The sequence below is a fragment of the Cydia fagiglandana genome, chromosome 22 (genome assembly GCF_963556715.1).
Source record: "Cydia fagiglandana chromosome 22, ilCydFagi1.1, whole genome shotgun sequence".
Classification (NCBI taxonomy): Eukaryota; Metazoa; Arthropoda; class Insecta; order Lepidoptera; family Tortricidae; genus Cydia; species Cydia fagiglandana.
Window position 1 is genome coordinate 12,749,903 of NC_085953.1, and position 27,479 is coordinate 12,777,381.

The window sequence follows — 27,479 nt, forward strand, 5'->3', positions numbered from 1 at the left end:
AAACAAGAGACAACGAAAAGAATTTTGACCCAGTTACTGCGGCCTGGCCCCATTCAAGGACTACTCACGTTAGACCGGGCCGTGTCCGGGCCGGAGCATCCAGCGCTTACTTTTCTATGACATGACAGGCGATCAAGTGATGCTTTCCATAGAAAACGATGCGCCGGGGCGGTCACGGTCCGGTCTAACGTAATCCTTCAGTCATTACATCCAGTTTTTCGTGAAATAGTAAACCCTACCTGGTTGTAATTTGTTGGTGGGCTGCTTCTTGTGTTCGTCCTCGCTGTCCTCTTCCGACGAGCTCGGGTCGATCATTGTGGCTTACAACTAGCTCCTGCAACAAATTATACATTTCAAATTAATTACACTCAATTTATGACATGACAGAAATAACCACACAAGAAATAAAAGGACACCCCACAATAGCTTTACGTGCATCGCGTCGGCGTCTAGTCTGCTCTATGGCTGCTGGCCTATCCTATAACCCCGAACATCGAAGTTCGCAAATTGCGGGCATTTTTAGGGTTCCGTACCCAAAGGGTAAAACGGGACCCTATTACTAAGACTTCGCTGTCCGTCCGTCCGTCCGTCCGTCTGTCACCAGGCTGTATCTCACGAACCGTGTTAGCTAGACAGTTGAAATTTTCACAGATGATGTATTTCTGTTGCCGCTATTAACAACAAATACTAAAAACAGAATAAAATAAAGATTTAAATGGGGCTCCCATACAACAAACGTGATTTTTGACCAAAGTTAAGCAACGTCGGGAGTGGTCAGTACTTGGATGACCGTTCTTTTTTTTGCTTTTTTTTGCATTATAGTACGGAACCCTTCGTGCGCGACTCGCACTTGCCCGGTTTTTCTCTGTCACTCTAACTCTAATTACGCCTTCATTGGAATAAAAGAGAAAGATCCCCGCAATTTGCGAATTTCGGTTTTCGCGGTAGCCCTCTGCGTGACGCAACGTAGGCGTAACTGCGCTGCGACGCCATTTTCTCTAGCGCTGACAGAACGCCGACGCTCAAAAGAAGCTAGTGTAGGGTAGGGTGGTTGGTACAAAGGCTCTTTCACGCAAAAGATAAATATGTCGATTACTTTAGTAGTAGTCGTTAGGTATAGCTGGTCAAGCAAATCTTGTCAGTAGAAAAAGGCGCGAAATTCAAACTTTCTATGGGAAGATATCCCTTCGTGAATACATTTTTCAAATTTGCCGCCTTTTTCTACTGACAATATCTGCTTGACCAAGTATATTAAAAATTAGGTAGGTATACTGTCCACTTATACTGGCTGAATGGAAATAATTCATAAGGCTTTTTATTGTTTAAAAAGAGTATTTGGCTGTATTTATGAATGAATAATAGTTATTTGTTTTACAAGGGGGCAAAGTTGTTGTTTAACCGCTCGTGCTAATATTGATACCCGAGCAAGCGAAAGATCCCAAAATTGAACCACGAGCGTAGCGAGTGGTTCGAAAAATGGAATCTTGAGCGTAGCGAGGGTTTCAAAGCACGAGGGTTAAACAAAATTTTCCCCCGAGTGAAACACAAAATTTTTCACCACACCAACCCGAAGCAAATATTAAATGTAAAATATCAAACAAAATCAAACCAAATCAAATCCTAATTAATGTTATTAAATATTTATCATCCAAAATCATCATTTAAAAGTCAATTCTACCAGCAAACATAAGAAAATAACTCACAATTTGCATTTGATTACTTTGCCTCACATGTGAATAAAATGCAACTTTGCTATCAGTTTTTGAAGAGCAAAGTAAGCCTTTCCGAGCTGGTGTGGTGAAAAAGTACTTAGGCCCCTTTTCGGTTGACAACAAAAATTCATAATAGCGTAAGAACTATAGATGGTCAAGCAAATCTTGTCAGTAGAAAAAGGCGCGAAATTCAAATTTTCTATGAGACGCTATCCCTTCGAGCCTACATTTTTTTAAATTTGCCGCCTTTTCTACTGACAAGATCTGCTTGACCAAGTATATATATTATATAATCTGTGATAATAGTTAAAATATCTGGGAGACAAAATGTGCGTTTTCCCAGAAATAAGACCTAGCTATTATCGAATCGAATCGAATCGAATTATAGCCCCCGAAAACCCCCATGTAGCAAATTTCATCGAAATCGTCAGAGCCGTTTCCGAGATCCCCGAAATCTTATATATATAAATAAACATATAAATAACCAAGAATTGCTCGTTTAAAGGTATTAGATCCAGTGTATTGGATATAAAAGTTTGTAAAAAAAAAGTAAAAGTAAATAGTACATTTCGATGCTAGTGCGGAAGGTATGTCATTACTTCACGAGTACCGAGATATGGGACGAGTGAAGAATGACATTTCCGCACGTGTATCGAACGACGTTTTTTAATACAGTTGCGAAAAAATAAGAAAAACATTGTTAATCGTACACTAAACAAAAGTGGTAACAGTGACAGCTCGGTTAGACGTCGTCTTTAAGTATATTATATCTATGGGCGTTTGGCAGCTATTCCGTTCCATTCAGTCAACTTATTAAGAACGGAATTTTCAATATTGAATATTAAAAAATAAACGTGTTATAATGATGAAGAGGTAAGTAATTAAATATGAAATATGTAATATTTTTCGTATTCTTACATTAACGGTAGGTTTTTATGCTGATTACGACGTTTAAAGGAAACTAATATTAACACTCATCAATAAGTAGTCGTGAATTGGAACAAGTATAAATTTAAAAAAATTGGAAAAGTAAAAAGCACTAGTTCGAGATAACCAACTTTCCGCACGCTAAACAGCTACGTAAAGTAGCACTTTTTGAGCAACTGTATTAAAAAATTATTTATTAACCAAGAAAAATTGCTTAAATACAGTAATATGCAAATTATCGACGACTTCCACACTAGGCCCTGGGCTATAACCGCGAAAATCGAAGTTCGCAAATTGCGGGCATTTTTCTCTGTCAGTCTTATTACGCCTTCATTGGAGTAAAAGAGAAAGATCCCCGCAATTTGCGGATTTCGGTTTTCGCGGTAGCCCCTCTAGCTAGCCACTGGCCTGGCTGGCTAGGCACTGGGTGTAGGTATAACGTGCCTAAATGGATTTGGTATCAAATATGCTAATGACTTAGGTAAGTCAGGTATTAAATTCTAAACCCTACGCTTTGTTAAACAAGGGCAAAGGTGTTTATATTTTATAAAACATGTCAAGTGAAGTTTGAGCTGAAGTCTAGGTACTCATAAATAATTAAGGCCGTAAAATAATTAATATTAAACGTAATTAAGGCGGTACCTAGAGTGCCTACTCGAAAGGGCAGCCAATGGGCAGCCACTAAGGGCCTAGGTTAGGGCAATTAGGTATAAATTACTGCCGCAGACTGTCACAGAGTATTTACACACAGAATGAACATACTTTAACAGTGTCAATGTTCGGAAAATATAAAAATATTAAATATTTTAAACTAACCGAATTATGGAGTTTTTTGATTCAAAACTGCATCATTATTGATTTTTTTTAAACACATACACTAGCGTCAACTATTAAAGTTAGCTGTAATTATGTTGCAATAATAACATTAATCTCGGACATACATACATAAGTACTTAGTTAACTTAAACCTAGTAAACACTTTATTCTACTACGCAACACCACAGAATAAATAATAAGTACTAGGTACAGAAGACTCATTCTCTAACAAAACGCGTCTGTCACGATCAGCACAGATATGGCCGCTAGGTGGCGACAGCGCCACGCGCGGCTTATGGCTCTCCCCAAAATTGGGGTCGAATGGATGTAGTTTTAGCTACCTGTAGCAAAGCGACGAAATCGCGGAGTGAACCACGCCTGGCAACACTAACTCAGTGCCATCATCCACCAGGGGCTGTTTTTCAAAAGCCTGCAAGTAACTTGTATTGTAATACAAGCGGATGTCACCTTTTGACAGCTTTTGTTAGAAAGGTACTTGTATTACAATTTACAAACTTTTGAGAAACGGGCCCCAGCACATAGCGCCTCCTGAGCGTCGGCGTCTAATGAACTCTATACAGGGTGATTCATGAGACGTGAGCAGGACTAATCCTGCACACTCAGTAACTGATAATTGATCGATCACCGTCGTATTTAGGTGAAACAACCACACTTTTTCCTATTTTTTTACTTTTTGGTGAGGGCAAATTCAATTCTGTACAATCATGGTCACCCTACAAGACCTAATTAATAAACATAAAACCTCTTTAACCGTAATGACAGCATTTTGATTACGAAGAAAATAAACTGTCAACTTGAGTGAGATACGAGTTTTCAAAAGTAACCAGACCGTGATGACAGTGATGACATTTAATTAGACACAGAATATCGGTTGTTTAGTATTCTAAATTTAGGGTGACCATGCATGTCGTAAATAAATTAATAACTTTTTTTTTCAACACGACTAGAAAATTAACGTTAACCCCACTAATACTGATACGAAACAGTTGCTTATAATTTACAAAATGCGCAGTGTTAGTCCTGCTCACGTCTCTTGAATCACCCTGTATATTACTGTTGTTCGACGCAACGTTGGCGCAACTGCGCAGCGACGCCATTTTCCATCGCACTCACTAGACGCCGAAGCTCAAAAGACCTTATTTGACCTTATTTTTATTTTTATTTTTGTTGTAGTTAAATGGACATTGTATTTCATTAATTTATTTTAGTGTTATAATTCAAATAATTTATTTCAGAATATTATTTATGCTTCTACTCTATGTATTCAAACACAATTGACATTGTTTATGAATAAATATCTTGTATCTCTTGACCGTCAAAGACGCTAGTGTGAGGGGGCCCTATCGGACAATCGTAACTACGTTTTAACTAAAAAAAATACTTTCTGTGAGTAAACAAATTAGACTACCAAAACGAAATGTCAAGTGCAAAGGTGACCTTATCAATTTAAGGGATATTTTTCTGACCTTACAGCTATTTGAGCGATCAACCCTGATTTGAAAGTCTGAACTCTTGCCAAATAGCTAAACATCTCTTTTATAGCCTACGCCAAGCTCAGCGCAAAGTTAATATTTGGCAACAATAGCCAAGTGAAAAACAAGCTTCTTGCCAATGAATATCAATTTATTACTTACGTCTGTTCTAGTGTCCTCCTTAAAAATAATAAATAAAAGAACACAAAAGCTATTAACCTATTGTATAAGAGTTTAAGTGTTTCGATTAGTTTACTCACTTAAATATGTCTAAGATTTTTATAAATTGAGTAAGATTTTTATAATTCGATATATTATATAAGCGACTTTTGTATACTGCCGAAAATAAGATTACTTTTACTTTGTAAATCTGTTTTCGTGTAATAAGTGACTTGTATCAGGTAGGTATAATATTTATTTATTATTCAAATATTTTGTAAAAGCTTTCCAAGTGTTAGGATCAAAAAAGGTCGCGATTCCGAGCAAAAATAGCCGCAGATTTTTAGTCTGTGGCCATGAGTAATTGAGTAAGCCCATTCATAATAAAAAAAAAAAAAAACGTTTCATGGCTCCTCTACACGATGGGCCAGCGCCGGCCACTCCAAGAGACGCAGCCATGCGGCAGAATGAGATAGCAATATCACTTGCTCCCTTCAACGCATGGCTGCGTCCCTTGGAGTGGCTGGCGCTGGCCCATTGTGTAGAGGAGCCATCAGACAATTTTGTATTTAACCCACTAAAGTAGAACCTTTCATCTTTCGCGTAGCATGATAACCCTACTTAGAGCTTTCAGGGCCTCTCAACTCAAGGCTTTAGCGCTCATTAAAACTTCAGTTCATTACGTGCTTTTATATTCTCTACCTTGACTACCACGCATAGACTACGATTTGTGTCGCTTAACTTCAAACTCGGGTAAATCCATTGGACCCTCTCAGCAAATATCTACCCTATTACGTTTTCTTAATACCAAAATCGCATAATCTGACAAATGGATTTACCCGAGTTTGAAGTTAAGCGACTCATTTGTGGAATTACGACGACCATGAGGTTACCACGCAAGAGAGCTAGCAGGCGGGGATGCACGAAGATGGGCCGAACATTCGGTAATTCTATTATTCGGTATACCTACTCGGCATATTTTTCAATGTTCGTATTCGGCTGAATAGTTCAGTTCGAACTGCCGAATATTTACCGAATAAACAATTTTTTTAAGGGCGTCCGCTAGTTAGCGCGGAGGTACTTCGCGATCACAAAACAAACAAATACCTAAATGACCTTATTATGATTCGAACCCTGCGGGCGCAGCACGGTTCCATTTTTATCGACTATCACTATGCGCGTCCCTTTCGCACTAACATACTTGTTAGAACGTGACAGGCATGGTGACAAAGGATAATAACGCGACCGTGCTACGCCGCCTGGGCCATCGGCTTCCATAGGCAGGCCAAAGCGGTCGTCGAAGCATGTCACCCATGAGTGTTTGTTTAATCTAGTAGGCAAGTCATCTTTGATACGTACTAGCCTGTATACGGCAGTCAGGACCATTATGGTAATGCTATAGCTCTATGAAATTATTGTCTATGTGTGAAGAAGTCTTTACTGGACAAAAGACTGATTAAAAATCATACCACACGTTACACATCTCAACCAAAGCAAACTAGTGGATTAGACCCAGAAACCGCTGAAAGGTACCTATTAAAATCTGTGAGTTATATATATATATATATATATATATATATATATATATATATATATATATAGTAGTGTACCCTATGATGGGCGTGGAACCAGTAATGGGACAAAAAACCACAAATCCTGTAAAATAAGTGTCTTAAAGTAGTTTATAAACACTGCCTGTATATTATCATAAATAAGAGTCCTAGAGCTGTTTCAGTTTGAAGTTTCATTAAATTTGGTTGTTTTTTAAGAAATTGGCGTCAACCCAAAAGTTGTCGTGTCACTGAAAAAAAATACCACTACGAATTCTTAACAACTTCGCTAAGAGAGGTGAGTTAATTTATTAAATTTTAATTAATTAATACTTGATGAAAACTAAAATGTGTTTTGTTAATTGCATTTACCATGAGATAAGGTATACAACATACTATGTTGTGAGTCCACAGATGTAAAAAAATTGTGATATTTGGCCCAATCCCATTATAGGAGCTGTAAAACTGCATACCTCCTATAATGGGAAATTTACATAATGATGCTTGCCATGCCATCATTTCATGTTTAAACAATACAGAAGTAAAATGTAGTTACGAAATATGTCAACCAGGAGGTATGCTCGGACTTCGGATAAATTAATATCGTTTTTTAGTGTGGGTCAAATCTTGGTAGCCGAGTTTGAGCCACTTGCCCGTTTTCCGATTGAGTTGAAATTTTGTATTCGTAATTAAATATGCAAATCGGATGATAATGCAATATTATGATAACATGGACCAGATCTGACGACCTATTTCAATATTTTATACTGATAGAGCAGTGTCCATTACTGGGGGGCCCATTACTGGAGCTTTGGTGTCCATGACTGGAGAAAAATAGCATAGTTTTAATTTGTTAAGTATGTGGAAACTCATTGCAGTATCTTTGATACAACACGCCTGAAACATGAAAAACGGGTAGGACTTTCATCTTTCAATACGCTAAGCGGTAGACCATTCACATGTATTAGGGAAATATCACAAATACTCCAAATTCCCTCTTAAATGTCCCATGACTGGTGCTGTTACTATATATATATATATATATACAGTCTTACATTACATTACGATATAAGTGCGAAAAGTAGGAAATTCGCAACGAGTGGCGATACATTGAAACACGACCGAAGGAGTGTTTTAAATCGACACTAGTTGCGAATTACCTTTTCGCACGTATATCGTGCGAAGTTTTACATGGTTTTACTGTACATAATGGCCCTTTACATTTTCGACATACGCACGTATTGTGCCATTTGCCGCACTAGGGCGGTAAAATAGCACCATACGTACCTACTGTAAAAACGTAAACATGGTCATAACATGGTCAATGCCAATCAATGCCGCTACCTATTTTTATTCGATAAAAAGCTGCCCCAGGATGTTATGAATTATTGTGATAAGAGCTTGATTTACTCAGTGGGATTCTGTGGGATCTATATTTTTTTACAAGAGAATTTTAATCTGAGACTAAGGATATAAAATTGTTAGGTGCAATTATAATAAAATTCATATAATATAATAATTAATAAAATCATTTATAAAATTCTGTTCATTTCTATTTCAACAAAATATATTTTAGCAAAATGCTAAATTGACAAAGTAATTCTAAACAAACCTTTGCAGAACAGAACTAATTTAACTTTAGGGTAAATATTTTTGTTTTCCTGGCAACACTCACTATTGCAACTGTCATTATTGTCAAATGTCAAACATTGTTTGAACTTCAAAACGACAACGAATATTATTGAGATTTATTATTTTATTCGGTGGTGAAATAAAATAAACAATCACAATATGAATGCCTTAACAGAAAACAATGTGGAGAATTGTAACGCGGAGAATTCCGCGGATTCGCCGCCGCGCCGACGGCGTCGGTCCAGCTTCTTCGAGCGTCGAAGCATGGGTATTGAATTAAACAATAATTTCACGATATTCGGTATTTGTTTTACTATTATAAGCTTCTATTGTTGAGTTAACGAATAATACGAGATATATATGTACAGTATATACTAGTGTAACGTACTTTAATATGATATTTTGAGTGTCGAAAGTGGTCGTGATTGTAACAAATGATTTAAGATTGGTTTGGTTTTAGTGCCTGAACCGTCTATGAATATTGTTGCTGACGACACTGATAATGGAGAAGCGGATGAGGAGTACTTAAATCAGTAAGTTTTCATTTTATTTCAGTAAAAACTAGCAAAAGTATAGTTCATTCAAAAATACTATTAGTGTTCTTGCTAAAAATACATATTTGAGTTTTGGATCAAGGCAAACTGATAAAGGGTTTCCTTGTTGTCTCCCTTATGACTGAGGATCGTGCTACATGACAATGTATATCAATGAGTTTAGTTTGTGCGCTATTGTTTATGTGAGTAAACAATTAAGTAGCAATCTATAGGAGCCATGCGCATTGGGAGCATTCCACGGGCTGTCCCGTACAAACGCGTTTTATTTCCTGTGTTGCGACTTTTTTCTCGGCATTTAACGCAGGCGATTATTTTTCTGTGCATATTTTTGACCATTTGTCATAGAAAAGGAAACTCTTATACCTTTAAATATTCAGAAACTTCGCATTTGTATGGGACAACGGTAGACAATTTCATGGAATGCTCCATTGGAGGGTCTGCTTGTGGCCTGAATCGGAAACATATACAGTGAAATCTCGATAATCCGACACTTAAATGGTCCAGCATACCTGGGTATAAGATAAGATAGGATAAGATAAGAATAGCCTTTATTGACCAAAATAGAATAATTACATATTGCATTTAAATAAATTCACATTTCATTTATCATTATATTAGTTTTAATATGTTTCCTATCAAATTTTTAATAAATATATTTTAATGTCATTGTTTTTAGTATTTTAGTCTGCCTTCTTGGCATAGGCCTCCTCCAGTTCTCTCCACGTCTCTCTATCCTGTGCCGTCCTAATCCAGTTTACTCCCGCATGCTTCTTGATGTCATCTGACCACCTCATTAATGGTCTCCCTTCTCTCCTCTTTCTATCTCTAGGATACCATTCCGCCACCTCTCTATCCCACTTATTTCTACCTTCTCTTGCCATATGTCCAGCCCATTTCCATTTTAACGTTTTTACAGTCACTGATACATCCTTAATTTTAGTTTTCTTTCTAATATCTGTCAGTCTTACTTTGTCTTTCCTTTTTACAGATAAGATTGATCTTTCCATGTTGTGTTGGCAAACTTTTAATTTTTGGAGATCTTTCTTAGTTACTGCCCAGGTTTGACATCCATAAGTCATACATGGTAGAACACACATATCAAATACCTTTGATTTGCAGGACAATGGTAAATCTTGGTTTTTTAGAATGTCTCTCAATGACCAGTAGGCTTTCCATGCGTTAACAGTTCTTTTTTCAATTTCTTTACTTGTCATGTTTGAACCTGTTATAATTTGTCCTAGATATGTGTATTCCTCGACATATTCAATCTCTTTTCCATGGACAAGTATAAGATTTTTGGTGTGGTTTGACATAACCTTGGTCTTCTCTGTGTTCATTGTTAGTCCTACTTCAGCGCTTTGCTCAGCGAGTTGCTCTAACATTTCTTGTAGTGATTGGGCACTTTGCGCAAATAGCACTAGATCGTCCGCAAATCTCAGGTGGCTTAGTTTTTTACCATTTATGTTTATGCCTTGATGATCCCAGTTGAGGTTTCGAAATAGGTGCTCTAGCACGGCTGAGAATAATTTTGGTGAGAGTGGGTCGCCCTGTCGCACCCCTTTACTGATAGAAAATTCTGTTCCCATGGCTTCTAGTTGGATTGCCGAAGTACAGTTATTGTATATTTCTTTGATAATCCGAATGTATTTTTTGTTTACTCCTTGCTGTAGCAGGGCGCTCCATATGCTCGCATGCTTTAAGCTGTCAAAAGCCTTATTGTAGTCCACAAATGCTAAGTAGTATATCTTCCTGAATTCTGTTAGTTTTTCGATTACTTGTTTGACTACAAATATGTGGTCTATAGTGCTAAAATTAGATCTAAATCCTCCCTGTTCTCTTGGTTGGTTTTCGTCTAATGTCTTCGTTAGCCGGTTTAGTAAAATCTTTGAGAATACTTTGTATAGGTTTGGCATTAAACTTATAGGTCTATAATTGTTTATTGATTGTTTGTCTCCTTTTTTGTGTAGCAATATAATAATAGATTTCTTCCACTGCTCTGGTACTTTTTCAGTCCTTAATACTTCATTAAGGATACTTGCCAGCGGTTTAGAAATTACTTTTAAAGTGGCTTTTAACATTTCATTTGTTATTTTGTCTGGACCAGGCGCTTTCTCTGCTTTTTGTGATTTTATGGCAAATTCTATTTCTTTCTCTAGGATACTTGGCACCTCAGGTGTTTCTTCTTCAGGGTTTTCATGTAATTCTACAATAGACTCTTGGTTAGTGTCACTATAGAGGTCTTTGTAAAACTCTGTAGCTACTTGCAGGATTGAGGTCCGTTTCGACTCCTTTTTCCCCCTTTTTGATCTCAAACTAGGTATCCATGTAACCATTTCTCTCATGTCTTTAAAAGCTTTCTTGACTGCGCCTGTTTTTTGTATGTAGTGCTCGAATGCATCTCTTTGTTTTCCCTTTCTATAGTGTCTGATAGCTTTGTTTATGTCTTTGCTAATTTGTGTAATTTCGTTTTTCCTTGTCTTCTTCTCCATCAACATAGTTTTCCTTTTTTGCATGAGAGTTCGTGCCCTGTCTCCAATCTTGTCTTTTTCTCTGTTGCTTGAGGTAATATTATGGGATACAGTAATTAACGTTTTTTCTAGACGATTGTATTTTTCTTGTAGATTACTAATTGAATCTATTTTTTCCAATGATTTTCTGATGTTATTTTGTACCTCGTCCGAGAGATCTAATGGTCCATGGGCTCTTTTTGTCAGATTTACATTTTTTCTACTGTGTTTAGGCATCCCTACAGTAATCTTAGCCCTTACCATACGATGGTCTGATCTGAAGTTTAGTGAGCTAAGAACATCCACATCCTGGAATGTTTTTGGCCGGTTTGTTAATATAAAGTCTATCTCATTGTTGTAGCGTTCACCTGGGGACATCCAAGTCCATTTCCGACACGGTCTTTTCTTGTAGAAAGTGTTCATGATGTAAAGGTTGTTGCATAAGGAAAAATCTATCAGTCTTTGACCATTGTCGTTTCTGTTGCCAGTAGAGTGATTTCCCACTGTGTTAATGGATGTTTCGTTTTTTCCAATTTGGCCATTAAAATCTCCCATCACAATCTTTGCCTTGTGTGTAGTGGCCATTGTTGAGTTAAGTTGATTGTAAAAACTTTCTTTTTGTTCTTTAGTTGCGCAGTTGGTAGGAGCATAAACTTGTACTATTGACATTGGCTCTTTTTGCTCTGGGAGTTTCAAGTTTAGTATAACTATTCTGTCTGATATCGATATAAATTCTGTGATATATTTCTTCAGTGAGATGTGTACTAGAAAGCCAACCCCGTACTGCCCTCTTGTTTCTCCTTTGTAGTACATAATAAAATTGCTATGTTCTTCTATTTCTTCTCCAAGACGGCGTACCTCACTTAAACCCACTACATGCCAGTTTATATTTTTAAGTGCTTCTTCAAGTTCGGCCAATCTCTCTGGAGTTCTAAGTGTGTTTACGTTAAGTGTGGAGATATAGAGGTTTTCTTTCTGTTTTGAGGTTGGTACAGTTTGATAGTGTTTGTCCTTGCGTTTTGTAGTATTTGTTGCTGGAGGGGTGGGGTCCTGTTCTCCCACGGTGACCGCTGTCCGGATTGGGAGAGGTGTTGAAAAAGTTGATTTAAATTGTTGTTTCTTAATAAGAGGAGTTGAACTGTGGCCTATGGCAATTAGTTTTTTGTGCTGTTCGTGCTGTTCGTTTGTGCCCTATGCCTCATTACTTGGAAGGCATTGGTTTTTACAACCTTAGAGGATGGTGTTTGTTTACCAACATATGAGTTTTTGTCTTCTTCCGAGGGGGGTGATTCCGAGCGTGTTCGCTTGTTTGTGCTAGGGATGACTACTAATTTGTCATATTTGATATAAGCTTTATTTCCATTTGCTTGTTCCTTTTTGACAAGGGGAATTAAGTTTTTGCGAATCTCTAGAACTTCCTTTGTAAAGTCTTCACTTAAATATATATTTTTTGATTTTAGATACTTGATCAGTTTAAAAGCTTTAAATTTCATTTCCTTACGCACAAATCTGGCTTGGATCGGTCTATTCTTGTTGGGTGTAAACTTTCCAAGTCTTCTTGCATAATCAATATCACTTTCCCCGATGTTCATCTCCCCACTATCTTGAAGAAGTTTTGTGACTTTCGCAGTGATGAACTCTCCTTTTTCTTCAGGCACGTTGAATAAGATGATGTTTTTTTCCTTGTTTTGTCTTGACAAGGATTGCACTTGTTTTTGAAGGTTGTCAACGGTTTCCCGGTAGGTTTTGTTTTCCGTTTCCACCTGGGTATACTTACTGGTAATCCGGCATTAAAATTGGGATAGAAATTATAATTGTATGTCCTAATTTACTATGTGCGCTTACATTTTCACCCTTCAATCTTTTTTATATGGCTAAGTTCCAGATAAGAGAAGAATTTTCATTGAATTTAGTATTTTAGTAAAATGTATTTCTACGAGATACTAAAAACATCAATATTATGCAGATTTGCTTCCAGTAAACCAAATTTTCCAGTAATCTGGCTCTCTTGTGTCAGCATTAAGTGAGATTGTACTGTGTATGTCGGCGGCCGATCGTAAGATCAGGCAGATCGTAAGATCAGGCAGATCGTAATGTTGTAACGATTGTCACATTAATCCAATATATAGGTAGGATAGGTTCGTTAGGTTACTGAAGATGATGCCCGAAGAGCAAACTGTCCAGAAATAGGAGCCCCGCATAGCAGGGCTCCGTCGACTCAGGGAATGAGTCAAAGATTTTCACGTTTCACAATATGCCTAGGAATTTCACGATATGCCTGATTTTACGATCGGGCGCCGACATCATCATCGGCCTTCGAATCTATTACAGACTATACAAACAGTGTCAGGTAGGGAGACAACGTTTTTCGTGGCTGTGTAAGCCAATACATACAATTAACAGGGGCCTCCTGTGCTGCCCCCAGCAGTTCATGTGCATTCCTTATTTGATTGTACAAGCCCTATATTTACAGGTACTACACACAGTTGCAGAGTGAGAAGGATCAGTGGAAGAAAGAGGTTCAGAAGAGACGGGGCATTCTACATGATGCTGAATTGTAAGTGTCATCCGAGGCTCGGAACCGATTTTTTCTTCATAGAAATACAAAAAAGACTGTATCATTACATTCTTTTTCGTTCTTTGGTTTATTATTTCATTTTTAATGGGACTATCTAAGAGGGTCCCTAAACACATGATTCAGTCCTACATAAAGAGCATAAAATAATTAAAAATATAATATACAGGGTTTTTAAAAAAACGTCCCAAGCTCTGGTGTCATCTTTTGGCTGAAAATTAGAAAGTCCTTATAGCAAACTAATCCTAATTTATCTTATTTGAAGAGCCATAAGAGCATGTAACATTCGAAGAGTAACATATTATTGCAGGAGACTGTACTAGTATTAGGGGTCATCCATTAATTACATCACACGTTTAGGGGGAGGGAGGGGGTCAAGAAAATGTGACATATTGTGACATGGGGGAGGGGGGAGACACAAACTTTGTGACGTCACTTTAACTTCATAAGTAACCGAAAATTTATTTAAATTATTTTATTCGCTGTACATAATCGTTTTTATTCGTTTAATTTTCTTTCCTAAGCAGTTTTGGGTTATAAAATTACTAATATTTATATCGTCTAAAATATTTTGATAAAATATTAATAATACATAGTACTTACTTAATTCGATTTGGCGATTTCGTAGAAAAAATGTGACGTCACACTAGGGGGGAGGGGTTTGCCAAATGTGACCAAGTCTGACAAGGAGGGGGGGAGGGGTCAAAAAACCCAGAAATTCGTGTGACGTAATTAATGGATGACCCCTTAGGACCGTGGGAAGCTAAAGGTTAAGCTGTTGAAAAAAAAAATTACTAAACTGTATGAAATCATAATCACTATTTCTATGTTGAGCACCACTCCGTAACAACAGTCTTCTGTTCCGTGTTTTCTTAGATGGAAAAAAAACCTATGGTTTCATCTATTGCCTTTTTTGCGCCTTTCTTGGCAATCTACGCCCAAAGTCAAAGACAATTTTTATTTATATAGCCCTTTATTCTGAACATGATTGTTGGTTTTTAGTTTTGAATGTTTATATGAAGTCTCTTGGTTCAGTGTGCCTGTCGGCAAAGGCCTCCTCCAACTCCTTCCAGTATTTCCTTTCTCTTGCCACCCTTGTCCAGAGTGGTCCCACTGTGAGTATAATTTCGTCTTCCCATCGTGTTAATTGAGGGCCTTGCGATCTTGATCCATCTGTAGGGTGCCACATGAGAATTCTTTGGCTCCACTTCTCTGTCTTGCATCTTAAGTCAAAGACAATACATTTGATATTAAACTAACTATCACTTCGCATTTCAGACAGCTAAAATTGGCAGAGAAATCCGGCAAAATCCGAATCAACTACAGCATACTGTCAAACGAAGATATTAAGTTCCTCGAAGCCAAACCCAACTTGACAGACCTCGTGGACAGTGTCAGGAAGCTACAGAAATCTACGAGGGAGACTTATGCCCTGTATCAGAGGGCTATGGAACTAGATGGGGTGGTTTTGAGAGATGTAGAAGGGAAAGTGGACCGGGTTACGAGATATTTGTTAGAACATAGTCGTAATGAAGTCAAATAAATTTGTTGGTAAGAGTTTTGATTTTTCTTTTACATGCTTACAAATAAATCAAATTATTTATTTCTGTTAATATTGACAGTCAACATAGGTCTTATTAGTTGTTACTAGTGACTCGCCCCGGCTTCGCATGGGTTAACAAATTGGCTTCATGCATGAAGATTAAATTTCATTCAAATATTTTTTATTCGGATGATTGTTACTATTATATCATGTTACAAATGCATTTCCGTTATTAAATTATCATTTAATTGTTTAAAATAATAAATAAAAAGTACAAAAATTTGCCCGCGAAAAGCTAGTGAACGAAACGCAACGCCATTGGTCGAAACGTCACGTGACGTCACTCGTTGAGTTTAGTGTCATTTTATTTACGCATTAAGCATGTGACCCCATATTAGATCCAATACACTGCATGTGATATTTCTGAAAACATGAATAATAAAGATATCTTTTATTTATAATTTTTATAACCATGAAACTTTGTAAGTATCTGAACGGTTAGTGCTGTCATCTAATTTGTCATTGTCATGCGCACGGGATACTCAAAGCGCGCTATTTCAATTTTATCAATGCAAAATATCCAAACAACAAAGCGGTGGAAATTTAAGTGAAATAGAAAATATAAGTATTTATCAAATAAAACGCAAGGCCTGTTCACTTCCTAAGAAAGTTATGTCCCCAAATAATTGCGCATGTGTGCGCCTGAAGCTTCTATGTGTGCGTTGGCCTCCGAGAAAAAGTTGCGAGTAATAAAAATAAAAACATTTTTCTACAGCAACATTGCTCCCAACTCTGATTTAAATTATCACGAATTTTATACATAATTAATCATAAAACGGGACTTAAAACTCTTAAAACTTAATTACACGCGATTAAGTTTTATAATGAATATTTGCTTCCAACTGTCTTTATCAATGTTCATAAAATATATGGAGGGTAGGTACGTCTACCCACCATAATAAAAAAATATATTTGTCAATGACTCTGTCCAACTGCTGTGGTTAAAATTCATAACGAAAATTTTATTTATTAAATCTTTAAATAATAAATACAACGTAGCGGTACAACCACTTAAGACTAAGTCTGTACCTACATAGATTACAGCAATGCACATAGAAAATGTGCTAAATGCGGAGCAACGGCTGTTCAAGCAGCCAGAGTGAAATTTATACAGCTTTAGTGGGTTCAGAAGGAACCGAGTCATAACGCATCTGGAAAGCGTATTAATTAACCGTGAAGAAATGTATGAATACAAGTTAGAAATCTGTGTAAAATGCCGTGTGTAAAGTGTGGTGTATCTGTGTGTAAAGTGTAATAGGTAGGCATGCCTAATAATGTTATTTGTATAATACTGAAAACTTTGTGAATGCGCTTTATTAATGTCTATTTTTTATTAAGTTGCCAGTTGCCAGTTTTCAGTGTATATTTCTATAAGTAAAACATTTTTTAATAAATAATACAATATTATAAATATAAACATGCCTTTTATTTAAATCAATTGATAATACCACAAACAAGGGTTAATTTGCATCTTTCATATATTTCGTGATATGAAGATAACAAATATGTTTATTAACAGAATTACTATATACCTATAATACCAATACCCGCCAGGCTAAACCGGTTGTCAACTTTAGTGTTTGGTACACAACGAAGGCGATACTAGTATAAACGTATAAACGTTTGGGGACATTTTTTTGTATGGAGTTATCGTTCTTCTCCTAGTGAGTATTATATTCTTTGATAAAACGACGCCACCGAGACGATGACGGACAGCGGGTTTGTCAAAGCGCAATCGGACAATCTACAACACATATGTAGATGCTTTCATGATGTCTGCATATTTCGCCAACAATAAAAAATAATTATTAATCCGCTGAGATGAAAGGACAGAAAGCTGAAAGGTAAATATAATAATATAATGAATTTTACTATGTGTGTGTGTAAAGCTCAAAGTGATATCAAATGTATAGTTACCATAATAAATAAACTATAAACTGTGTATGTATATTTTACTTTGAAAACGCAAAGGACGAGTAACGTTTTATGACCATGTATGTATCAACATTGTTGTAATTTTACAACAATGAAAAGTAGTTTTGGGGTTTAGTTTTCCTCTTTTCATAAGTTTACACCATCGTTTGCGTACTTTCGCATCTCTTGGCACGTCAAAAAATGTTTTCTCGGGTGCATTCATGGTAGTGTTTCTACACATTGGTACTATAATAATACCTATTAGAAGTATAAAATGTTTTATTAGGTTTTTCCATGTTATTAACAACAATACAACGAATAAACACAGAAAGAGCGGAGTTGCTTGCATAAGTTTCATAGAACAGTAAATAATAACAAACGTCAGTTAGTTCACGATCCAACGCGTGACGTCACGCGTCATCAAGAATTCGCGCCAAAAATTATGAGCGTTTCAACCGCTCAAAATTTTTCAACATTTTAAATATTTTTTAATAAAATAATGGGAAACTTTATAAAATAATTTTTATATTTTCCGGTGTTCAAACGATGTAAATAATGATTTGAAAAATTAAAATAAAATCACGCATGGGGCTAATTATACACCTAAACTTTCTTCAAGAATCACTCTATTATAACCCGAAATATATATGTCGGCGGCCGATCATAAGATCAGGCAGATCGTAATGTTCCTGTGTAATGTTTTGACGATAGTCACATGAAACCAATATATAGGTAGGAAAGGTTCATTAGGTTGCTTCAGATGCCCGAAGGGCAAACTGCCCCCGTCGACTCAGGAAACGAGTTAAAAATACGTTTCACGATATGCCTAGGAATTTCACGATATGCCTAGGAATTTCACGATATGCCTGATCTTACAAACAAGAATTGCTCGTTTAAAGGTATTAGATACGTAGTAGAAGCTGAACTCATCATCATCATCATTTCAGCCTATATACGTCCCACTGCTAAGCACAGGCCTCCTCTCATGCGCGAGAGGGCTTGGGCTATAGTCCCCACGCTAGCCCAATGCGGATTGGGGACTTCACAGACACCTTTGAATTTCTTCGCAGATGTATGCAGGTTTTCTCACGATGTTTTCCTTCACCGAAAAGCTAGTGGTAAATATCAAATGATATTTCGTACATAAGTTCCGAAAAACTCATTGGTACGAGCCAGGATTTGAACCCGCGACCTCCGGATTGAAAGTCAGGCGTCATATCCACTCGTCCACCACTGCTTCTGGCCAGAAGCTGCACTGGGTATGATTATTTTCTAATATTTCTGACAGATTCAGTCTTTAACACATTCAATGCCAACTTGCTCGTAGCCGAGTCCAGGGTTTTCCCGCTTTGTAGAGGAAAGCGACTACGAACAGAGAACTCGCCGAGCATCTTGCACAAACCCTTTATTATTCTAGCTTTCCCTGAATATGTTATGGTTATGCAAATACGGTCATTTGAATGTTATGGCTCCTCTACACGATGGGCCAACGCCAGCCACTCCAAGGGACGCAGCCATGCGGTAGAATGAGATAGCAATATCACTTTTTATTTATGTATAGCCCTTTATTCTGAACATGATTGTTGGTTTCTAGTTTTGAATGTTTATATGAAGTCTCTTGGTTCAGTGTGCCTGTCGGCAAAGGCCTCCTCCAACTCCTCCCAGTATTTCCTCTCTCTTGCCACCCTTGTCCAGAGTGGTCCCACTGTGAGTATAATTTCGTCTTCCCATCGTGTTAATTGAGGGCCTTGCGATCTTGATCCATCTGTAGGGTGCCACATGAGAATTCTTCGGCTCCACTTCTCTGTCTTGCATCTTATAGTGTGGCCTGCCCACCTCCATTTTTGCATGTCTATGTGGGTGAGGATATCTGTCACTTTTGTTCTGGTTCTTATGTCAGAGCTGCGGTTTCTATCCTGTAATTTTACACCGAGCATGCTCCTCTCCATAGCTTTCTGGCACTTTGCAAGTTTATCTCGTTGTTTTTTAGTAAGAGACCAAGTTTCGCAGCCATAGGTTAGAAATGGAAGCACACATGTGTTAAAAGTTTTGCTTTTTATCCGTATACCAAGGTTGCTCTTCATGATTTCTTTGAATGACCAATATTTGCTCCAGCCGGATGCTATTCTTTTTTCAATTTCTTTATCCATTTGGTTCTTGAAAGATATTATTTGACCTAGATATACATATTCTTCAACATATCACTTGCTCTAACGCATAAATGCGTCCCTCAGATTGGCCGGCGTTGGCCCATCGTGTAGAGGAGCCATTAAGGGTAGACGCCTGTTTATTGTTTAATCCCAGATTACTTACCATTAGAAGGAGCATTTAAGAGAATTAAGAGCCACACGAAGTTGCCGCCAAAAATATTTTTTTATTACAAATTGTAGCAACGAAAACTAGGGGTACATCCATATATTACGTTACAGCAACAGGGAGAGGGCGGGTCATGCCAAGTGTGAGTTCGCCATAGACCCATCTATAAATAATGTTAGTTAATATGTGTTCAAAACGCGAAAGTTTTAAATGTTACAATGTCGAGAAGATTACATTTCAACCCCTAGATTTTTTTTCAGGTAAATAATTTAGTTTATTATTGCAAACAAACTTAATATTATACCACGCAAATTAAAAGTACAAACACAACGTAAATACTAATAAATACCTACACAATTTGCCAAAATTATTTATTTTACAACTTAAAATTATTTACAGTTATAAACTAAACTTAACTTAATATACCCATAAATAAAACATAATTGAATAACTATGACTATGACTAACCTATAAAACTTAAAAACTAAATCTAAAAATAAATAACTAGTAGTAAACTCAAGTAAATTAATTGCCTATAAAATGAGCTAAGAAGTTATTCCTAGTCACGCTACCCTAAGAAACGCAAATGTAGGTCACATGTGACCTAATTTCACAGCTCATATCTTAACCAACAAAAATTAAACTAAAACCAACCTTATTACATTTGACTACGGCTCAAATTCGCATTAATAACTTGATAGAAATACGCCGTTGCTAAAGCAATTCACGCGTGCGAATCTAAGAAAAAGTCGTCCATTACGCAATTGTGTCGTTGCATAATAGACTTTGTTACGTTTGGATAAGGTTTACATTAGTTTAATTGTAGTTCGGAAAAGGGACATATATCGATTTGCATGTGGTGCGGTCATTTTATTGAAGAAGTGAAGGAATGAAAAGCGGTTATTCATTATGGGGTGTGATATTGCATCAAGGACCATTTTGATGGCTGCACTGAATTAATGCGCTTTTTCATGCGCTAAGTGTACCACAAATAGGGCCTACTGTAGGGCCTTGCTAATCTGGACGGTCAAAAAACGGCAGGAAATGCTCCAGAGCAGAAACCAAAGAGTAATATACTTGTTCTGCATACTAGCAACTGCAACAACGACCGACTTTTAGAGCATGGGAAATGAAAATGATATATTCCCCGTGGTCAACTCATAATATTATACTTATTCCACAATAATAATATTAATAATTTCCAAATAACATTCCGCAAAGGAGTTATTCTGTTGGAAGTAATCCCGGTCCGGGCCCGACGCAGCTAAAGAACGAATGAATTGAACCGGTCAAGTGAATGGGTTGAATTGTTTGTATTATGTTTAGGACTGAGTTGAAGTTAATGTTTATTGTTTATCCTACTGTGCGTTTTGTATGGTGCACTGAAGAAAACGACTTAACAGTTACTGACGTAACGAACAAAGGCTACGTTTCCACCAGAGATGTGCGAGGATGCGTAGCGAAGGATGTGTTTGTTAAGCACCTATAGAATCAATTCACGCTGAGATGTTTTTTGTAAACTGTGCATTTGCAAAGTCGGTGGGGCTGCGTTTTCACCAGAGATGTGCGCGGATACGTAGCGAGGGATGTGTTTAAGAACGAATAGAATCATTCCATGTACAGTCGCCATCAGATATATCGGAGCGGCCAAGGTGGTCAAAAATATCTGAACACGCACTCTAACGCCTTGACAGTAGATAGCGTGTTCAGATCTTTGTGAGCGCCTCGACCGCTCTGATATATCTGAAGGCGACTGTACATGGAGTGATTTTATTGGTTCTTAAATACATCCCTCGCTACGCATCTTCGCACATCTCTGGTGGAAACGCAGCCCAATATGGCTTTGAAAATGCACAGATTACAAAAAACCGGGCAAGTGCGAGTCGGACTCGCGCACGAAGGGTTCCGTACCATAATGCAAAAAAGGCAAAAAAAACGGTCACCCAATCAAGTACTGACCCCGCCCGACGTTGCTTAACTTCGGTCAAAAATCACGTAAATCTTTATTTTATTCTGTTTTTAGTATTTATTGTTATAGCGGCAACAGAAATACATCATCTATGAAAGTTTCAACTGTCTAGCTATCACGGTTCGTGAGATACAGCCTGGTGACAGACGGACGGACGGACAGCAGAGTCTTAGTAATAGGGTTCCGTTTTACCCATTGGGTACGGAACCCTAAAAATACCAAATCTTAATATTTAACACGTTCATTTCCACCCAGCCAAACAAGACGTCCGCGTCAGGCCACAACAATTTGGTCATAGCTGTAGTACCACGATCCCGACTATCGGGTCGTCTGGCCTGAGAACGAAATTATAAAATACCCGATAGTCGTACGGCACTGGATGTGTTAAAGAGTTTTCTCGATTTGAAAAGTTTCTCATCTTACAAGTCCGTTATAAACAGAATTTTCCACATTTTCACAACAGAAAGTCCGCAAAGGAGCCGTTCTATTGGAAATAATCCCGGTCCGAGACGCAGCTAAAGGACGAATGAAGTGATCCGGTCAAGTGAATGGGTTGAAGCATTGTTGTTTGAATTATTATGCTTAGAAGTTGAAGTACTTACTTATTCATAAAACTTAATAAACGGGGGTATACAAACTTTAAATATGTGTACGTGATGTGTACCTAAACACTGCCTAACGATTACACATCTTTAGGATTCAGTATTATAGTGGGTAGTATGTAGGTACTTCTTAGAGATGGGCCGAATATGGTGTTCGGTTCAGGTCTTACCGAACCGAATATTCGGCCGAATTGTCTGGTTCATCTGTACCATCCTAATAAACCATTTGAAAACGTAGTCGTTCGATTTGTAACTGACCCCGAATTACAACTATTATGGAAATTGCGAAAAGATTCAAAATGAACAAATGGAAAAATAATTTGCCATTTCTTGTGTGGTCCATCTACCACAGAATAAGTAATTACTGAGTGCCGGCGAGTCGAGCGCTACAGAAGCAGTCTAAAATGTGTCATCGAGATGCGTAACAAAGGCGCGTTATTGGAGAGCGCACCTACACTGTTTTTTTTAGCGTTGGACTAGCCCGCGCTCAGGTGCCATGGTGCCAATTTGAATTTATACGACCCTTTTTGCAGATAATGGCACGTGCGGTTTTACTTCTTAACAATAGACAAAGGATTAGCCGTTCTGGGCCAGGGCTATAACCGCGAAAATCGAAGTTCGCAAATTGCGGGGATTTTTCTCTTTCACTCTAATTACGCCTTCATTGGAGTAAAAGAGAAAGATCCCCGCAATTTGCGAATTTCGGTTTTCGCGGTAGCCGCTCAGTAACAAATCGAACGACTATACCTACATTAGCAGGCTAATAAGGTAAGGTAGGTAAGGTTAAGGTAAGGTATTTGTAATATGGGCCTTGTTGCCTGAATTAAATATCTAAATAATAAATATAGATGAATTGCTTGCAATGTCCGTCACACCCTTTTTTCGTTAAACTACCATCGAAAACTACGAATAAATGAAACGCAACTCAATACAATAACTCACCAAATTTCCACTCCACCGCATTTAAAGGCCAATTTGGACGGTAATTCCCTCCAATTAGGGATCATTTTTCAGCGGCAAAGGTCCCTAATGGGGATAAGTGGGAAATGGGCGTCGAGTGACAAGTGCCGTAATGATTTTAGTTCGTGATTTGAATGATTCTTTTGTCCGACTACGGCAGAGGTAAAAGGTAGGGTTATGATTTTAGCTTTCTGTGTATTACAGCGGCGGGGCGTCCATAGAACTCGACTCTCATCGGCTTCTCTGCTTATTTGAAGGAGTTGGCTGTTTAGCGGGTAATTACATATTTAGATAGTGTGTCAGATAAGGGGTCACTCATTAATTACGTCACACGTTTAGGAGGAGGAAGGGGGTAAAGAAAATGTGACATGTTGAACCAAGGGGGAGTAGCGGCAGGCGTGTCTCTCTCCGAGATTTCGTCGCTTTGCTACAGGTAGCTAAAAGTACATCCGTTCGACCCCAATTTTGGGGTTTGCCATAAGCCGCGCGTGGCGCTGTCGCCACCTAGCGGCCATATCTGTGCTGATCGTGACAGACGCGTTTAGTTAGAGAGTGAGTCTTTTGTACCTAGTACTATTATTTATTCTGTGGTGTTACTACAACCTCGGAGTTTCCATTGAATAGAACTCGACTCCCATCGGCTTGCCTTTGCTTAATTTGAAGGAATTGACTGCTATGACGGGAAACTAGTTTTTCCAATGATATTTGCTAGTCGTAAAATTTTCTTTCCTAACCGGTTTCGTTTCATAAAATGTCTAATATTGCTTTTATAAAAAAAATATTTCAAAAATTAATTCAAATTGCTGATTTCGTCGAAAAATCATGAAATTCGTGTGACGTACTTAATTTATGGATGACCCCTCAGAGCGGTTTCGCACTACATAGACATAGACATAGAAAAATTTTATTTAACACCACATTGAAAAATATTTACAGGCAATGCTACAAAACATTATAAGTTTAGAATTAAACTTAAATAGGCAAAAAATATTATGTTTACATGTAGATATAATTTTTTTAAATTATGATGTTAAAAAGGAGCGAACCTCAGCATGTGTGTGCAACATCCGATCCGAACCCGCGAAAATATGGTCCGTAGTAGCCGTAGAACTATTTCTATGGTAAGATACGCACCGCACACGTTGAATGACGGAAAGAAATCGGATGACGGAGATCGGATCTAATGCGTAACTTACCATAGAAATAGTTCTATGGCTACTACGGACCATATTTTCACGGGTTCGGATCGGATTCGGATTGGACGTAGGGGGTCATCAATTAATTACGTCACACGTTTAGGGGGAGGGAGGGGGTCAAGAAAATGTGACATATTGTGACATGGGGGAGGGGGGAGACACAAACTTTGTGACGTCACTTTAACTTCATCAGTAACCGAAAATTTATTTAAATTATTTAGTACGCTGTACATTTAAATAACAAGTTTTTAAAACGAAAATAGTTTTTAATCGTTTAATTTTCTTTCCTAAGCAGTTTTGGGTTATAAAATTACTAATATATACATCGTCAAAATATTTTGATAAAATATTAATAATACTTAGGTACTTACTTAATTCGATTTGGCGATTTCGTAGAAAAAATGTGACGTCACACTAGGGGGGGAGGGGTTTGCCAAATGTGACCAAGTGTGACAAGGGGGGGGGGAGGGGTCAAAAAACCTAGAAATTGGTGTGACGTAATTAATGGATGACCCCTAGTGCGAAACCGCTCTCAGTGTCATTAATATAGACCTTTTCGGACGTATAGTGGTTATATTCTATTTGGTTTTCGGTATCAAAAATGTAGTGCGAGCTTCCTCTATATGGAAAACGGTTGCTGTTGCAACCTTAAGGCCGAGCCACACCGGCTTGCGTGTGCGTGACGTGCGCGTGTGCGTGCGCTAAAATGTTGGAGCTTCACACGCACACGTCACGCAAGCGGTGTGCCATCTCTCATAAGGATCTGTATACTACAACGACGCACGCGCACGTGCACGTCACGCACACGCAGCCGGTGTGCACAGGCCTTTATAGTTTCCTCCAGGCGCGTCAGTGCAAAGTTGAGGGGTAATTTAGGTAATCGAATTAAGCACAATTAGTCCAAATGGGGTAAGCGGGATCCTTGGGATTGATTAGTTTCCTGAAAGTACAATAAAACTCAGGGATTAGGGACTCGCAGCTAGGACTAACAGTGACAATTAGATGACCATTTATACACCTTATCTGCATGGAATAAGGTTAACGTTTGGTTAATTATTTTAATTATTTGTTGTTTCGTCGTATTGGTATTTCCATATTCGGCCCTGTATCACTAGGTACTCCTAATAAAACAAAGTCCTCCGCCGCGTCTGTCTTTGTGTAAGTATATGTTTGTTCGCGATAAACTCGAAAACTAGGTACTGAACGGATTTTCATGCTGTTTTCACCTGTCAATAGAGTTATTCTTGAGGAAGGTTTAGGTGTATAATTCATTTGTTAAGGTAAGTATGTACAGTCGCCATCAGATATATCGGAGCGGCCAAGGTGCTCACAAATATCTGAGCACGCCTCTATTGTCAAGGCGTTATAGAGTGCTTGTTCAGATATTGTGAACACCTTGGCCGCTCCGATATATCTGATGGCGATTGTAACACTTAATTGCACGGAAGAGAGGAATAACATAAATTTAGTACAAGGGCGAACTTATCCCTAAGAGGGATCTCTTCCAGCCGGGGCTAGCTAGCTAGCAGTCAAATAGAATGTGATTTAATATGAAGCGACAATTCTCATGTCTATTACACCGAACGCCCACTGAAAAGGTTCTCGAGAAAGTCTCATCTCATTATTTTTCTAGAAAGGTTTCCCACTGGGTAAACTTTGACCTTTTCACTATTGTGTTGGTGTCAAGATGATTTAAAAAATAAAAACCACCGTCTAGATATTTCCATTTATTTTGAATAAAACGTTCGTCTGTATGTTATAGTGAAGCTAAAAAATAGAAAGAAGTACTTGAGTATTAGAAAAACCTTCAAATTAGAAATACTTAAATGGCTCATTGTCCAGAAAAAATACGGTTACGCAAAAAATTGCTTGCTTTTTAGGGTCCCGTACCCAAAGGGTAAAAACTGTCTGTCACCAGGCTGTATCTCATGAACCATGATAATATAGCTATACACCCTCATATAGCAAATTTCATCGAAATCGTTAGAGCCGTTTCCGAGATCGCCGAAATATATATTATTTAGTATATATGTCGCAGTAAGATAGATAAAGCCGTTATATAGTTATAACCCTAGGGATATAATTATAGTATGTCGTAACATAGTTATACGTGGTTATACGAAAGCGATTCATCACTAAACTAAAGACGTATTATAGTTATATTCCTAGTAAGATAGTAATAAATCGCTTTCGTATAACTATGTTACGACATATAATTATATCCCTAGGGTTATAACTATATAACGGCTTTATTATCTATCTTACTGCGACATATACATATATAGATAAATAAACAAGAATTGCTCGTTTTTAAGGGTATTAGACTAGATAGATATAATATAAACTGCTGTCACCTAGTCTCAAACTAAAAGTAGGTAATCGCTACATAACCCTCGCATGTCATACCGTCTCCGGCCTTTGTTCCGTTCCATTTCCACTTATAGGGGTCCGTAGCTATTGTTCTTTATACGGAACCTCCAAACGCGGCCTTTTGGTATTTTTCGCTTTTGTTCGGCTATGTGCTTCTCGTTAGTAGAAAATAATGAGAAAAGTAGGGCGTGGATAATATGTCCATTTTTTTTATTCATGGGTATTATGTATAGCATTTATGGAGCATTCCATGAAATTGTCTACCGTTTCTCCCGTACAAACGCGAATTTTCTGAAAATTTGCAGGTATAAGAGTCTTCTTTTCTATGACATCATCATCATCATCATCTCAGCCATAAGACGTCCACTGCTGAACATAGGCCTCCCCCTTGGACCCCCATTCGTACCGGTTGGAAGCGACCTGCATCCAGCGTCTTCCGGCGGCCTTAACAAGGTCGTCCGTCCATCTTGTGGGTGGTCCATTTTCTATGACAAATGGTCAAAAATACTGTGGAAATGTTGTTGCGTCTCTACGACGTAGAGTCTACGTTGATTGGTTCTATGTTTTTTGCAACAGGCTATAAACATTGTCAATTTGTATCGCAACGGGGTAAGGAACCAGAAC

The 27,479-nt window shown here is 37.8% G+C and overlaps 2 protein-coding genes across 9 annotated transcripts in view; one reads left to right on the forward strand and one right to left on the reverse strand.

Annotated features, from left to right (window-relative positions):
* The window catches only part of LOC134675407 (calcium-dependent secretion activator), a 67,493-nt gene that overhangs the window by 36,982 nt on the left and 3,032 nt on the right, over positions 1-27,479 (reverse strand). For all 8 annotated transcript variants that reach the window (XM_063533624.1, XM_063533632.1, XM_063533623.1 and 5 more), the window contains exon 2: positions 240-334. In XM_063533624.1, the coding sequence (XP_063389694.1) occupies positions 240-315 (76 nt within the window). In that variant the 5' untranslated portion in view covers positions 316-334. The remainder of the gene's footprint in view (positions 1-239; positions 335-27,479) is intronic.
* LOC134675448 (uncharacterized) lies at positions 8,403-15,482 on the forward strand. The gene is made up of 4 exons (XM_063533717.1): positions 8,403-8,557; positions 8,750-8,822; positions 13,824-13,907; positions 15,204-15,482. The coding sequence occupies exons 1-4, from the start codon at positions 8,449-8,451 to the stop codon at positions 15,466-15,468; spliced, it is 531 nt and encodes a 176-aa protein (XP_063389787.1). The 5' UTR covers positions 8,403-8,448; the 3' UTR covers positions 15,469-15,482.

What these genes read in the sequence shown, in the direction of transcription:
- LOC134675448 (XM_063533717.1), top strand. Translation starts at nt 8,449, where the DNA reads ATGAATGCCTTAACAGAAAACAATGTGGAGAATTGTAACGCGGAGAAT. An exon ending in CTTCGAGCGTCGAAGCATGG is followed by an intron (nt 8,558 to 8,749) that starts GTATTGAATTAA and finishes GTTTGGTTTTAG; the next exon opens with TGCCTGAACCGTCTATGAAT. An exon ending in GATGAGGAGTACTTAAATCA is followed by an intron (nt 8,823 to 13,823) that starts GTAAGTTTTCAT and finishes CTATATTTACAG; the next exon opens with GTACTACACACAGTTGCAGA.